General features: G+C 41.4%; 1 protein-coding gene across 3 annotated transcripts in view; it reads right to left on the reverse strand.

Moving 5' to 3' along the window:
• Positions 1–347: 347 nt before the first annotated feature.
• Positions 348–15,737, reverse strand: part of roraa (RAR-related orphan receptor A, paralog a) — a 272,215-nt gene continuing 256,825 nt past the window's right edge. For all 3 annotated transcript variants that reach the window (XM_054775378.1, XM_054775377.1, XM_054775379.1), the window contains 8 exons: positions 11,888–12,029; positions 10,013–10,408; positions 9,312–9,433; positions 9,085–9,217; positions 7,278–7,385; positions 4,617–4,727; positions 4,330–4,442; positions 348–1,009 (listed from right to left, as the gene is read on the reverse strand). In XM_054775378.1, coding sequence (XP_054631353.1) covers positions 845–1,009; positions 4,330–4,442; positions 4,617–4,727; positions 7,278–7,385; positions 9,085–9,217; positions 9,312–9,433; positions 10,013–10,408; positions 11,888–12,029 — 1,290 coding nt within the window. In that variant the 3' untranslated portion in view covers positions 348–844. The remainder of the gene's footprint in view (positions 1,010–4,329; positions 4,443–4,616; positions 4,728–7,277; positions 7,386–9,084; positions 9,218–9,311; positions 9,434–10,012; positions 10,409–11,887; positions 12,030–15,737) is intronic.

Raw genomic sequence — 15,737 nt, forward strand, 5'->3', positions numbered from 1 at the left:
CCTGTAGTACATTATAAAACAGGTGGAATGGACCCTTTCCCTTGTGTTGGTGCCCCGTGCTTCTCCAGGGCACCCTTGCAGAGAAGGATTAATAGCAGATGGCCTTACATGATTTCACTATGCAACAATGGTGGATGGAGGTTTTTTTTTTTTGACAGCTAAAATCATTTTCAGTAGAATTACCAGAATTCTATGGTTCTTTTTTGTTTTGAAAGTCTTCTTCAAACGATTGTCCATAGGGAGGTGGCGATTGCATCACCATGCCGACAGAGCCTCCCCGCGAGTCGCTGTGAGTTTGCGTCCCAAGAAATGCATCCGAAAGATACGACTGAACACAAGAGAGAGAGAAAAAAAAACAGCTGAACGTGACCAACATGTGAGCATTTCATGTTTGAATGTGTGCAACTGCTTTAAATGAAGAGAATTATTGCAGTTTTTTCAAAGTTAACACAAGTATGGATGCTCCAATGGAACATGTGAACGCCAAAATGAATCGTTTGTACAATTTTAAGTCAATAAGTCCATCAGTGAATGAGCATGTGATTGACATCTAGCATTAGTTTTGTTGAAGAAATGCCCAAAAGATGGTCAAGTTCAGCTGGGCCAAAATTGCTTGTCCTCATCTCAGTGGGTGTGTTGGCTCCCTCCCTCAGTCTTCCAAAGAGAACCACAAAAGTAAACCATGAGAATCAACTCCCTCGGCCCGACTCTTCCATGTAAAAGAAGATGTTGAGCAGCGTGCCATCTTGTCCCATCTGGTCCGTGCAGGGCACCAATATAAAGTGTCTCAGATTCCTCCTCCACATTCCCCATACGGTGGGCGCCGTGGCGCCTGGCGGGGCTGCTACCCGTCAACGGGCATGGACTGCTCAAAGTCTGATCCAAACAGCTCCTTATATAAGGGGGGGAAGTGGGCACGCACAATGTCTGGGTATATTGCTTTGAAAGCCGTCAGCTTTTCTGTATGCCTACTACACAGCGCCCGCAGTGTCGACACTTTGCATATCAACTGCGGAGAGACAGAGAGAGACAAAGGGAGAAAGAGAGCGAGAGAAAGGAGACATGCTGTTTAGATTCACAGCAAGACCAGGAGGACATCAAACAACAGCGATGGAAGACATTCCTCCACCCCCTTACCGTGTTTTGACTCTCACACAGGGGCCAAAGTTGACTTGTAAATATTGAAACATGCACTCAGGCATGAGAAAGTTGACACTACGATTGATAAGGCACCCTTGTGTTTCAATAAAAATGCACTCCGTGTGCTATTATGAAAAGGACTCACGCTGCTTTTTAACTGAAAATTAAACTTTTTTTTTTGTCGGACAACGGTGCTTTATAAAATGCGTTTCAAAGTTCAAATAGAAAGTTATTGTTTGAAAAGAGGCATGCACTTGTGTGTTAAGTGCTCAGTGTGGGCAACTACAGCAGAACCTCGGTTAGCACACACCCCGGTTTACGTAGAAAATGTATACCTCGGTTAGCGTACATTTCTCATTTTAATATGCCGCACGTCTCGTTGTGTTATCAATACCCTGCTTGAGTCCAACGGTGTTTGTAACATTTTTGTTACGATGTCTGTTTAGCATCCTGTTACTGTTAGGGTGGGGACCAGAACCGGAAGTCGTTGTCCCCCAGCGCCGTCGCCCATCTACAACATCATTAACGATTGACTCTGTACTACTTTGCTAACTAACACAGTTATGCCACAAATCTCTGCTTTTCTTATTAATCACGGTTGCAAAATAACCTAGAATAGAGCGCTTTGATGAAAGCACTTCGATAAAAGAGGTGAGAAACACTACTTGAATTCCGGAAATACCTCATAGCAAAACACGAAGGTGGTGTTCGTTTTGATCTCTCTGCCTCATAGCAGCCTTTGTCAACAATCAAGGTAAAAGTAAAGTTAAATGTTCATTTATCCCTTTCACTCATGTATTTATGTGTATTTCGAATCGTTTTCCGCGTGTAAAACTATAATTGTAAAACTACAAAAAGTTTTTTGTGTTAATATTTTTGGTTGTACATGTTTGTATGTTTGGGTTTCGGCTGGAAGGTGGCCTACTGGTAAGCATGTTGGTCACACAGTCAGGAGATATGGAAGTTCTGGGTTCGAATCTCCGGTTTCTCCGGGTACTCCGGTTTCCTCCCACATTCCAAAAACACGCATGTTAGGTTAATTGGCGACTCTGAATTGTCCATGGGTTGTCCATGGTTGTTTGTTAATATGTGCCCTGTGATTGGCTGGGGTAACTCGCCTCCGGCCCAAAGTCAGCTGGGATAGGCTCCAGCATAGCCCCACAACTCTAGTGAGGATAAGCGGCGTAGAAGATGAATGGATGTTTCGGTTTGAGACATTAATGACGTACCGTTCCACTGTACAACAACAATGGCCGACCGCAGTGCCTCTCCAGATAAGTGTACGCTATATTAGTTATTACAAATATCAAAGTTTAAACTCATATTTAAAGAGTCTTTTGTACGGGAGCATCTTTCGTTACAAAGCAGCATTCCCAACTACTGGCTTGGCATGCATATCACAAAAATATCAGACATTTTTGCAGGTATATAAGAATGACACAAAACCTGCCCAAATTGTAAAGGGAAAAATAAGCACCCTATTTTATGTGGTGTTCAAAAGTGACCACGCACGCCTCACTATGAGCAACTATACTTGCCCAGTCCCTGAAAGACTGATTTTCTGGAACATATTTAGAGTTTTCTCCTCATCCCAGATTCCTTTTGTAATTACTCTCTCATTGCAGGAACTAAAAGTCAATTAATTTTGCCTTCAAACATAACTGAAGTTAGCGTAGCATTGACAAATATGTTTTTATTTCTTGCTTTATTGCTACTCCCCGGAAGTCTTCTGTCGCCTCCCAGGAGGTCCCTGCCTCACACTGTAAAAGTATATCTACAAGTATATAATGCGTTGGATTTTTGACCAAAAGTCATGCAATGACATTAGTGGAAAATACTAGTCAGCATTTTTATTATTACATGGAAAGTTCTGCTTTTATGCACGTGTTTTACGAATATATGTTATAATATGTGTTGACAAATGATGACTTTACACATAATAAAGTCAAAGCAGGATTGACTATTGTTTACAGTGCTCAACTGCAGATACAAAAAATACAGTACACTTAGGTATTATAATAATAATAATAATAATAATACAATGCTCACATGCATTACAAATATTAAATTATTACTATAATTGAGGGCTATCAAAGTTAACGCCTTAATAACGAGTTAACGGAAATTCCCTTTAACGATTAATGTGTCGGCCCAACCCGTAGTTTGAGGAAACACAGTGGTGCGGCAGCTGATGTAGAGAGAAATGGACAAAAGAAAAGGGTACTTTGAATGGTAAGTTTAGCTTCAAAGTCCTGGCAGATGGATCTCTTGCCAAGACCAAAGTTTATGTGTATTTACTGTCGCTGTGATTTTTTGTCTCGGAGTACGTCGAGTCTCAAATGCCAGAGAGAAGAGAGATGGTACTGAAACACTGCAGGTATTTTTTATTGTCATTTATACAGTGGTACCTTGGCATCCGAGTTTCCAAACTAAAGAGTGTTTTTTTTAGATGAAACCCGTCTCTCGGCTGATTTTTTGCTTAGAACTGCAAGCTAAAATTTGGGTTACGAGCTGCTAGTTACCAGCAGACATAGCCGAGGACAGCTACAGGGTGGCCTGTTGTGACAAAGGCAGAAGTGAGTGAGCACACATACAGCGCTCAATGAGATGGAAGTAAAGGCTTGTGAGGGAATTTATTAGCGTTATCATTATTATTTATTAGCGATTTATTAGCGTTTGTGCTTGAACGGCTTTGTTTGTCAAAGATAACAGAATAAAAGTTGCATGTTGAAAGACCTGCTATTTGAGTGATGGACAGTTTACCTTACCAATGTCTACTTGTGGTTCATTGAGTTTGTTTTTGTATACATTGAGGTTCATTTTGTTTTGAGCTATTTAAAAAAACCCTGAATGTTTATTAAATAAAAAATTGCATAAAGCCAAGATATTATACAGTCTCATGTTGACAAGAGTATTGAAAACTTTGAAAATGATCTTTCAAAGGTACACTTATTATAGATGAAAACGTCTTTCTGCCTGCGATTAATTACAAGTTAACTATGGAAAACATGGAATTAATCACGATTAAATATTTTAATCGATTGACAGCCCAATTATTATTATATTATGATGCGCAACCACAATAATAAATATGAAATGAATACCACTCTGATAATCAAAGTAGAACATTGCTCTATTTTTTAAAGACGACATCTGTATTGGATCTCGTTCAGCAGTTCAATACTGTACCTTTGTAAGGATACCATCCTCTCTGTGGTTCTTCTGCAGGACGTGCTGGAGAGCCAACTGGATCTTCTGCTGGAGTTTCTCCACCTTCACTTTCTCCTGAAGCCAGGACCGATCTGAGAGGTAAGAGTTATCACACGTTTAGTCAGCAGTCTCCTTAGTAGAAATGAGAAAAGTAAGTGCAAGGCTGCTAATTGTATGCACTGATTGATAAAGAAACTGTAGGGTGGAATCTTTGTTCCTTGTGACGGTGAATGCGGGGCTTTTTTGGCAGTGTGAGTGACACCTACCAGCAGACATCAACACAAAGGCGGAGAACAGGGCGATCTCATCCTCAGACAGGTGCATAGAACACAAGTTTTTCCCAAACTCGAAGACGGAGCTGATCAAGTCGTCACAGCCTGCCACAGCAAAGGACACAGCGTGAGAGCTTAGGATGAGGGAAAGCAAACATTCACTCTTGATCTTATTGGGAGACAGGCACACAGGGAGGGGAGCGAATGGGGTAGGAAAAAGGGAGGGATAATAATAATAATAATATAAAAAAGAGCTGTATGGTTAAGCAGAACAGGCAATGCTTTTACTGAGTTTTGCCTCCTAAACAAGCTGCTTTTGGTAGTTGGTGTTATGCAAGGCAAAATCAGCTCACAATTGAGACATTAACATAAGTTAGTTAAGTTAATTAATTAATGGGCATAGAGGGTGATTGCCTCTGCAGCATTGGAGGCCATTACTCCTGTAGACTGTACTTACAGGACACTGACACTATTCATATACAGGTGGCCCTTGGTTTACGGCCTTTCTGTTTTACAGCGTTACGTGGTTAAGAATACGCTCCCATAAATTAATTACAAATTTAATTCTGGTCGCTAAATGTGCGGCCACGCGGTGGCGGCTGCGGGAGAATACACTATGTGCTCAATATTGGCTGCACTTATCTCTCGACTGTCATGACCATCACTGAGGATAAAGATGGTATTGCAATGTCTACCCGGACCTTGTAAGGATGACAAGGAGGTAGTTGATCAACACTCTCTTTACTGCAAAAACAAAAGCGGCTACTGTTGGTCAAACCACGGCAGAACAACATCAGCAAAGTCCTCTCTGCACCCACGCACACACGGTATCCTTCAGCATGTTAAAGGGATAGTTCGGAATTTTTGACATGAAGAAAACGCGTCTTACAGCGTAAAGACAGACAAATAACACAATGATAAATTTGATACATGTTATAAATTTGCAAACATTTTTTAAATAATGGGGTATTTATGTGGTATTTTGTGTAGACGTTTTAGGGAAATTTTGAATTTTTTGAAGAGTTTCAAACAAGTAATATGAGAAAATATGGAAAAAGGGAAGGATGAATAAGGCACTGGAAGAACATCATAGCATTACTAACAGGATTACTATAGTAGTACTATAGATGTACTTGTATATTTCTTTCACAAATTCGCTGCAGAGCATTGAGCAGGATTACTATTGCAACAACACAACATCAGTAGGGTAAAACTAACCTGTCTCACAACGGTCTAACCCAGCTCACGTTCACTATTAGTGGGTGAGCAATCCAACGCTTGGTGAATTTTGCTTCAAAATGACAGGAAGAGCCGACATTGAAGTGTCCAAAGCAAGGTCGCAAAGAAAGCTTGGCCGGCAAAAGCCAGTTATCCCTCTGGTTACTTTTCTGACAACTCCTGCTTGAAACCCAAAAAGTCAGATGGATCGGGAGGCTCGGCTTTCACGGTCTGTACTCATACTGAAAATCAAGTTCAAGTTCTGCGAATAACTATAATGCTATAATGCTAAATATGTTGGCACCAGGGCCGCACGGTGGTCTAGTGGTTATCATGTTGGCCAACACAGTAACAGCCTGGAGATCGAAAGACCTGGGTTCAATTCTCCCCTGGGCATTTCTGTGTGGAGTTTGCATGTTCTCCCCGTGCGTGTGTGGGTTTTCATATAGACAAACAACCATTCACACTCACATTCGTACCTATGGACAATTTAGAGTCACCAATTAACCTAAGCTGCATGTTTTTGGAATGTGGGAGGAAACCGGAGTATCCGTTTCCTTTGGTGACTCTAAATTGTCCATATGGTATGAATGGTTGTTTGTCTATATGTGCCCTGCGATTGGCTGGCGACCAGTCCAGGGTGTACCCCGCCTGTCGACCGAAGTCAGCTGGGATAGGCTCCAGCATGCCCCCGCGATCCTAAAGAGGAGAAGCGGTATAGAAGATGGATGGATGTTAGCACCATAGCAATAAAGTTCTGGTTCGGAGAACCCAAATTCCTTCCACAGTCCCAAAACTATATGTCTATATGTGATTGACAGGTGATAAGTCCAGTCCCCCCTCTCGCCCAAAACTCAGCTGGGGTAGGCTCTAGCTTTCTCAGAGACTGTAATAAGCAGTATAGAAATTAGATTGATGGATACACTGTCTACTAACTATATCAAGAAGAACAATTCAGCAGTTCTACAACCACTTTGGGACCAATTTGCATTTTGTTCACCTTGGAAAACAACTGGAAGTGGAGGAAAATCCTAAGTGGAGAGCTCAGTGATGTCATGACAGCGAAACAAAAATGCTGTTTGAGCGATGTGAGATTCTTTATGTCAGCCTATCAGTGATGGTTTTGATAGCTTTCTCCCAAAAGGCGCTCTGTCTGGCTGTATTTATTCCACAGTTACAGGAGTCAGATGCAACTGTGCCTCACTATCATCTCGCTCCTGGCATAAATAAATGTTGCAGAGACGACAGGTAAAGCGATGCCAGGTAAAGCAGGGATGAACGCCCAGTGTTCGCTTCAAGGCCTTCAGCATTGTGTGGAGCAGATTAGGAGATTCTAATTTTGGCTGGGACTTCAAGGGAAAAGGAGTGAGACACACACACGCGCACACAAGGTAACACAAACATACAGTACACACTCCTGCAAATGTGTCCACTTACCTAATGACTTGAACACATCCGGCCCGGCGTACTTTCCATCAAAATAGACCGTGTTGTTTTGTGAGTCAAAGGCACGACACATTCTGACAAACACAACTTCCAAAGAGCCTGTGGAGACAAACAGCAACAACACACTGAATCACTATGTTGTGCCCCTCCACCCTATCGGTAAGACATCAGTCAGGAAGGCAAAATATGTGCTGGTGCTTTTAAAAATATGAGCAATAAAGAAATGAAATAATAAAGAAGTCAGCTGTCAGCAGCGGAAGGAAAAAAAACACCTCCAAATTATATGATAATATCAGGCATAAGGCTAGTCATCCATAATGACACGGCAGATAACAATTGTGCTTCATTTAGTGGTGATAGTGCTTATTCATTCAACCTTTATTGAACAAGATAGAGGGGGAAATTATTCTATTATCTATGGTGTCATTTGCAGCTCTCTGTGGGAGGGAAAACCAGGATGAGGGAAATGCAACAGCAGTCATTACTGCTGCTGTGTTCTGTTCTCATAACACCAACATTAAATGATGAGTGGTACCTGCCACAACATTAACTAAACCTACACGACCCAATGGAAAAGAACAAAATGTAGTGTTTGACCTTGGCGGAGGTCTGTCTGTGAGCTACGTCTCGTTACCTCAGCCAAGGAGGTACAGTAGAACACAACTCATTCCGGGACACTCATCATCCTCTGATTTGTCTGAATTTAGAATTTAGATTTATTGACCCAAATATAAGACAATCCTGAATGTAAGACGATAAATGTAGAAAAACATTTTTCAAGACATAATCAAAGACACACAAAGGCACGCTGTTTTTCATTTTCAGTATCAGTGAAATAAAAACTGGAAGGAAAAAAAAAAAACAGGTCAAACTGGAACCCTGATGTAACTTTTTAAGTTCTACTTTTAAGAGCCTCAGCTGTTGTAATTGTAAAAATAAGCTAAGCACTGTTGAAAGTAAAACAATAACAACAATAAAGTGTGACAAATGTGCAGAGGTACTGTACCTAAAGATAGCTGGTATGATCCATTTGTGATCCATTTCCTTTGGCCATATTGTATTGAGCAGGCATAACAGAGATGCTTGTACCGACCAGTGCTTTATGTATATTGTTGGTTATTATTACTATTAATATCATGATTTACTATGTCACAATAAGTTCAATTTATGGTTCTATGGTCATCATCACACGTTTCCTCTTCTGTGGATCACGTAACGCATGAAAAAAGCCAAAGCAAAAGCTTTTGGCGTTCATCCTTCTTACTGAGTTGAAGTCTTGTAAGAAGATGTTTGGAGGTCACTAGTGACGTTTTGCATGATGCTTGGTCAAAGCTGAGAGTTTTCTATGAGCTTTAGTACAGTCCAGTACCTTTGTGTCATTTTAGGGCCGTTGGACTAGAGCGCTTTCACTGTAATGTTTTCATTGCAGTTAGTTTGTTGGATGGTTAGTAATATTTGCATTAAAAAAGTTCCACCCAACTTTCTGCCAATCGTTCTGATGTGGATTGTATTAGATTACATACCGTAGGTGGCCTGTGAATGTATGCAGTATGGTGTGTGAGCATGAGTATGAGTGGTTAAAAAAAAAAAAGGGTACATCCGTCATAGATGGTGTTATCTGACATAGAAAATAAAATGTTTATCTGTGTCCATGTCTGCTGCCAATGCCCAGGAAAGCAGCAAGTGACACTGGATGAACACATGAAGAAGCAGTCATTGTGCAGTCAGGTCAGCTACGTCCTTGTGACAATGCCAGCACTATGCGTGTGTCTGTGTGTGTGTTGACAGGCTGTCATACCTGCTTTCAGCAACACTATCTGATCATTCTGACACAGCTCCATGAAGCCATCGATGCGCTTGGCGAACTCCACCACATACTGAATGGCCTCTGTTATTTTGATAGCGCACAGCTGCCACATGACTTCCCGCGGCTAAGAAAGGAACAGGACAAAACCGAGTGAGTTATCCGCTTTAAAACAACACATTTCATTCCACAAAACAGCAAAGTGGTGGTGGTCAAGCTACCTTGCTCTGGTAGCTCTCCACCTCCTCCTGCAGGAAGGCCTGCCAGGTCATTTGCTGCAGCTCCTCTCTCAGGTACTGACATGTCTCCATGTGTGATTTGGAGATATTTTGGGCCAAGTGCTCTGAAACACAAGAAAGTGAAGACCTCAGTGATGAGAGGTGCCACAGGAAAAGATGATTTATTTACAGAGCAAAGAAGGGAGGCGGATATGCGTTGGCTTTTCTCTCTCTTTTTTCCTTACTGGGAAAAAAGCTTGTTGACATTTCCTTTTACTGCCTCCAGGAAGCTGATAGCTTAAAGCAAAGCCAATCTAGTTATGACACAAATACATGGCAGAAGAGGGGGAAGGGGCAGCATGTTACTCACTCAAACAAAGGTCACATTTGCTCTACGAGAAGTAGCGAGCATCAGAATTTAAATGGTTTTGAAAACACATCTGTTAAAAGGAGTTCCGGGGCACAGGGGAGTCTAAAAAAATGATTTCCCCAGACGCCTGCCCTGCTGGATCCTGATTGGCCCTAATTAATGGAAACTAATTACAAAAAAGAGGCTCTTTTAATGAGTGTTGGAGATGAGTCTCCAACCTCCTGCTATTTTAAGCAACCTTTGTGTCGTTTGCCCCACGGTTGAGTTCTTCCCCCCTCCCCTCCTCCATTGTTCTGTCTTTCCTCTCCTTCCCGAATTCTTCCCAGTCCCTCACCTAGTTCTGCCATGGACACGGTGGGGGAAGTTTCTCCGTTGGTGAAGGAGCAGTAAGGGAAGAAGCCCGAGCCGGGGGCAAAGTCGCAAATGGGCTCGGGCTTGATGCCGTTGATGTCCAGGCCGGACTGGTCCGGGGAGGGCTGGATGTCCAGGTAGAAGCTGCTGACGGCTGAGTCGGGTTTGGTGCCGTCGGGGGTGTGGCCGTCCATATAGCCGCTGAGGTCGTCGTGGAGCTCTGTGAGGCCATTGGCCGTGAGGCCATAGCTCGGTGTGAGCGGCTCCGCCTCTCCAGGCTGCTGTTGATGGTCCCGCTGCTGCTGCTGGAGCCGGTGCTTCTGGACCTCAGCGTAGAGGCTGTCTCGCTGCTTCTTGGACATGCGGCCAAACTTGACCGCTGTAGGACAACAATAGACATCGTTAAGTGAAGCATTATACTTGATGGAATATACTCACTGGGCACAACATTAGGTACAACTGAACAATCTAAAAAGATCTCAAAGACAATGTTTATTCAGGGAATTGGTATCTTGTGTCTGGATATGACAAAAGAAAGACGCAAAAAAACGATAGTAATAAGACAATGCCATTTTCCTGTTTTTTTTTCCAATATTATTCTGACTCTTTGTCAGTACAGACATATTACGTTAGAAAATGGTTTCTTCTGCCCCTTTCCAGCTGTAAGACACCTATTCAACAAATACAAGACGTAAGCACAACATAGGGAAAATATATTAAACATTACACCAGATGTCTCCATCTTTATTTATTATTATTCTACATTGTTCTGCATTATGGTTGTTTGTACGTGCCCTGCGCTAGGCTGACGACCAGTCCAAGGTGTACCCCGCCTCTCGCCCGAAGGCAGCTGGGAAAGGATCCAGCATACCCACAAACCTATTGAGGACAAGCAGTATAGAAGACGGATGGATGGAATGAATGTTCTGCATCACACTGACATATTTGTTTAATATCTATCTTCACTTAGAGTTAAATAATGTAACCAAAATAAGGCCTAAATGCATTACAGTTCTATACCACTGATAACTACCACTAATTTATTCATATGTAATAAAGATGCAGTATACATTGTATACAAACCGAACAGCCTAAAAGCTCTTGTATTGGATCTCATTAGATTGTGCAAGTGTACCTAATGCTGTGTCCTGCGAGAGTAAAAATTATCTAACGACTGCCTCAGGCAGTAAGTATTATTACACACCCTTCTAAATACAAATAGATTTATTTTTATATCTGGTTCAATAAACTAGGAAGTTTTTTTTCCCCAATGTAGCTGTCTCTCTCCTATCCAGTTAAGATTCCAGACAGTGACGACCAAGAAGAAAATGTCTGGGAGAACAAATCATGTGATGTCACACTCTTGGGTGAACTCGTTGTCCTTTGAAGAAAAAATAAATCTCGGTGTCTTACGCTGCAGATAAAAGCATGTGATCAGATGATCACAGTGGTGAGAAAGAGACTCTTTGGTCAGCGCTCCCGGGTCCTGGAACTATGTCAGCTGGTCACAGGGAGTGAATGTGTGTGTGTCAGCATGTGTGTGTGTGAGTGGAGAGACATAAAGGGGAACGCTGGCAGATGGGTTGGTGTGTGTTGAGTGAAGGCAAGAGTCACCTTCATCTGTCCTGATCGTGTGTAGGTGTGTGTGCGTGAGTGTGTGTGTGTGCACTCATAAGCACTAATGAACTTGTTTATGGCATTCATGAATATGCATGCATATGTACGTCAAGAGTGTATTAAGCCAAACATGTCTATTCCCCAGCTGACCAGGTACTGTGCAATGAAAAGTGGGTCAAAACCTTCTCAGTGTTACAGTACATCCTCCCACAGTTCTCCGGCTTGGCCGTGAAATACCCACCATCCCGTGACATGCCCACTGCCAGGCACTTCTGCAGCCGGCAGTGCTGGCAGCGGTTGCGACTGGTGCGGTCGATCAGGCAGTTCTTCTGGCGGGGGCACGAGTAGGCCGCATTGCTCTGCTGACTCCTCCTGAAGAAGCCCTGCACGGGAGAGGAGCATCATCAGTCCACACAGGTGGGACACAAGTTTCAAAAATATGCAGAATCCCTTCTGGATCAAAGGAAAAATAAGATCCCACACAAGCACAACAAAATACAAGAAGATCTGTTCAGATTTGATGGGGAGGGATGTAAGAAAGACATTAAAAAAAATCTAATTACATATGAATAAAGGCCTTAGCCTTCATGGGACACTCATTGAAATACAGTATGTACCCCAGAAAAAAAGTAACTAGACTTTTAATGGACTAAATTCCATATAACAATGATATGTCGCTATTAGGGATGTCAGATGTTGGCTTTTTTGCAGATAATCGATATGCCGATATTGTCCAACTCTGGCTGTCCAATTTCTGATTCCCATATCAAACAATACCGATACTGATATGTGTAAAATCACATATCTTTTTCTTAAGTAAAGTAGTTCTAAAGTACTATATTCTTGTTGGCTACTCCACCCATCTCTGAGTAGATAATTCATGCATTACATATTTTATATAAGAATATATTTGTGTTTTTTGTGCCTTGATTTATGTTATTTTTTGTTAAATGGGTATTGTTAAAAATACATGAATTTGCTGATTATTATTGTGATTGCTAACTTTCGTGTTCTTATTTTATATTCTTATTTTATTGCATTAAAACTACTGGGAAGATCTTGGAATATCAAATACATTGTTTCTGGTGCCTAACTTTTTCCCAAGTATATTAGTGTGTGTGTGAATGTATAAACCAGAGGCATTAACTTCAGTTTCTTTGTAGAAAGGCGCTTTATGAATGTAAGCACATGTATCTGTGGCAGCCTTGCCACATCCAATATGGCGGTGATGTTGACGTAAGGCTCAGGGCTGGATGTGGTGTCTAAATATATGGTTTTGACAGCAGCACTTCCTGTTTCCCAGCGTGCTTTGCTGTGCTGTTGGTGTAAATGGCTGCTAAGTTACATGTTTAGGGCTCACATAGTTGTTGATTATTCAGCATTATTTGTTGCTAGTGTCTTGTCTGTTGTTATCTACCTATTATGTTGCTGTGTGATGTTTTTTTTTTATAGCTCTTTTTTTTAAAGACACCGTGAGTAAGAATGATGTGAAAGAGTCACTTCTTCCTCACAGGCTTGTGAGTGGCACAGTATTAACTAAATGATTCAGCTACTTTACGATGTTGGCGCTAAAAGCTCTATAACGGCTTTGAATGTAGGGGGAAAAAAAACATACCGATGTTGGCCGACATCGCATTTTTATGCTAATATCGGGCTGATAATTATCGGTGGGTTCCATGTCACTATGTATGTTTCTTTCGATATATTTGCGATGTGTGGTGTCCATTTTGGGCACCAAATATGATTCCTTGCTTTGCATTGCTGCAAAATATACAATATCAGGAATTGTGGTTGAAACTTTATTTTTTATACTGTAGCCATTCTTTAAAAAAATCTAATTTAATTCATTTAAATTAAGAATGAATTAATTTAAATATTTAGAAATAACAAAACATAGTAATGTAATGTATTCTTAAAATGATTAATTAAATCTTAATCATTATAAGAATACATTACATTATTATGTTTACTTTATTTCTAAATGTACTGTATTTATTTTGTTAATCTACACAGAAGAACTTCCAAAGTGTTTCTGGAGAGTAGGAAAGAGTCTGGCGGCTTAGAATGAGCAGTACAATTAAAGGAACGGTTTACAACCTTTAGGCGACTGCCGAGAGGGCTGTAACTTTCAGCCTTGCTGCAAGCATTATATCCCGTCTTTCTGCTGTTTTGAGAACGTCCTCTTCCTGCTTTGAGCACATGATCTACACCTCATGTAACATGCACGAGCATGAGTTATGTTTGTCGGCATTTAAATGATAGTAATTTCCCAAAGATTAGCTACTAACGTTAGTTATTATTGAATGTATAGCCTATTGCAGGGGTCGGCAACCTTTACTATCAAAAGAGCCTATTCTGCCCCTTTTCCCACAAAAAAAAAATTGGCAAAACAAAATGCAAAACAACAGCTTACAAACTTTTTAAAGTTTTAATCTTTCTTAAACAGTTACAAGAGAACAAACAAAAATAAATACAGTGTGCATGTGTAATGGATGCCAAGCAGGTTGTTATAGTACATTGGTTAAACCTCACAACCTGACGTCTCAGGTAGCGCAGCGCCTCTTACGTTAAGCTCGCTGGCGAACACCGCTCGACTTAACTATCAATCAGTGGACTTATGTGGTCGTCGGTTTGAGCCTGGTGTGTGCATGGCTGGACTGCAGGGATGACCACTGTTACACGTGTACGTCTACTTTGAAATTAATTACTGCTTTTCAGAAAACGGGTGCTTGCTTTGAAAATGTCTTTCAACGTTTTTTTTTTGTTTCTCACCACATATCAAGCATATGTACTGCAGATAAGCCAGCATCGTTGGCAGAGAAGACAAAGGAATCTGTCCGAATTAAAAACTCTGAGATGTTTCTTTTTGAAGGGGCAGACTTATAGTCAGCTTACTGTGGGGGGAAAAGACACCTTTTGTACAATCTGTTCCCTTAAACCACTGTTGGTAACACATGCAAGTTGTTGGTGGTGTTCTTATAATTGTTGGCTTCAAAAAATGTAATTTGGAGCGAGTTGCATTTCAAGTTTCATGATGGTGACACTTCGACCCCGGAACTGATTAATTCACTTCACACTATTTCCACATTTTGAAATCCTCGTGGAGCGGCTTATGTTTGAAGGTTTCACTGTATGATGTCATCAATGACAGTTGATGACTAATAATAACAAATCTAGGTTGCATATCGAAAAGTGTAACGAAGAAGTTGCATACAAACAAACAACAAACCCATGCTGATGAAAATAACCTCTTTGGAGGAGGTCGTGATGCTACTGCTGTGCTGCTATTTTTTCAGGCTGTTACACTGTAATTTCTGGCATCCGGAGAAGGCAACATGTCCAAGCATGAGGGTGGCGTGTTTGGTCTGATGTGATAACACAATTTTTCTTCATTGGGATTATTATCTGGCAAGTGCAGCACATAAGCATACATATCGCACACCGACTGGATTCCTCATCCTTTTGACTTAATGAATTGATTCCAGCACATCATTAACATACCCCACTCTACTGCTCCATACACATATGTCTTAATTAGCTGCTCATTGGCTGTTTAATTACAAGAAAACAGCTGACAGCTGCCAAGTTGCTTTATAATGGAAGCCATTATAGGAACGGGCTATTACCACCGGCAACAAGCAGAACTCTGTAATAATGCTATGATTTATGGCCCAAACTTTTGTACTCGCACATATCATTAAAGGTCTCCCTGCTTGGACTAATTAGCAATCATTAAAGAGAGATTTCAGCAGTTTATTCTTGAGTGTTTTGTTCCTCATGGTGCCTGTGTGAGGCAGAGGAGCAGCTGACAGAAACCCCTCTCACACACACTTACATCCATGCACACATACACACACACACAGACGTGAGAACAAACAGCAAAGGTGCAGACTTGCGGTGGAATGCTAATGATGTGCTGGGTGACAAGCGCGGGGACAAGAATACACTCTAAGCACAAAATTCCGCTCACTGTGTATGAATGGCTGGTGCATTTGAAACTGTACAAAAGACGACTTCAATGGAGGCAACACAATGTTGCAAGCAGCCAACAATCTGCTCTAATTCAAAGCATGCACCTTTTTGATCATTTT

The sequence above is a fragment of the Dunckerocampus dactyliophorus genome, chromosome 5 (assembly GCF_027744805.1).
Source record: "Dunckerocampus dactyliophorus isolate RoL2022-P2 chromosome 5, RoL_Ddac_1.1, whole genome shotgun sequence".
Taxonomy (NCBI): domain Eukaryota; kingdom Metazoa; phylum Chordata; class Actinopteri; order Syngnathiformes; family Syngnathidae; genus Dunckerocampus; species Dunckerocampus dactyliophorus.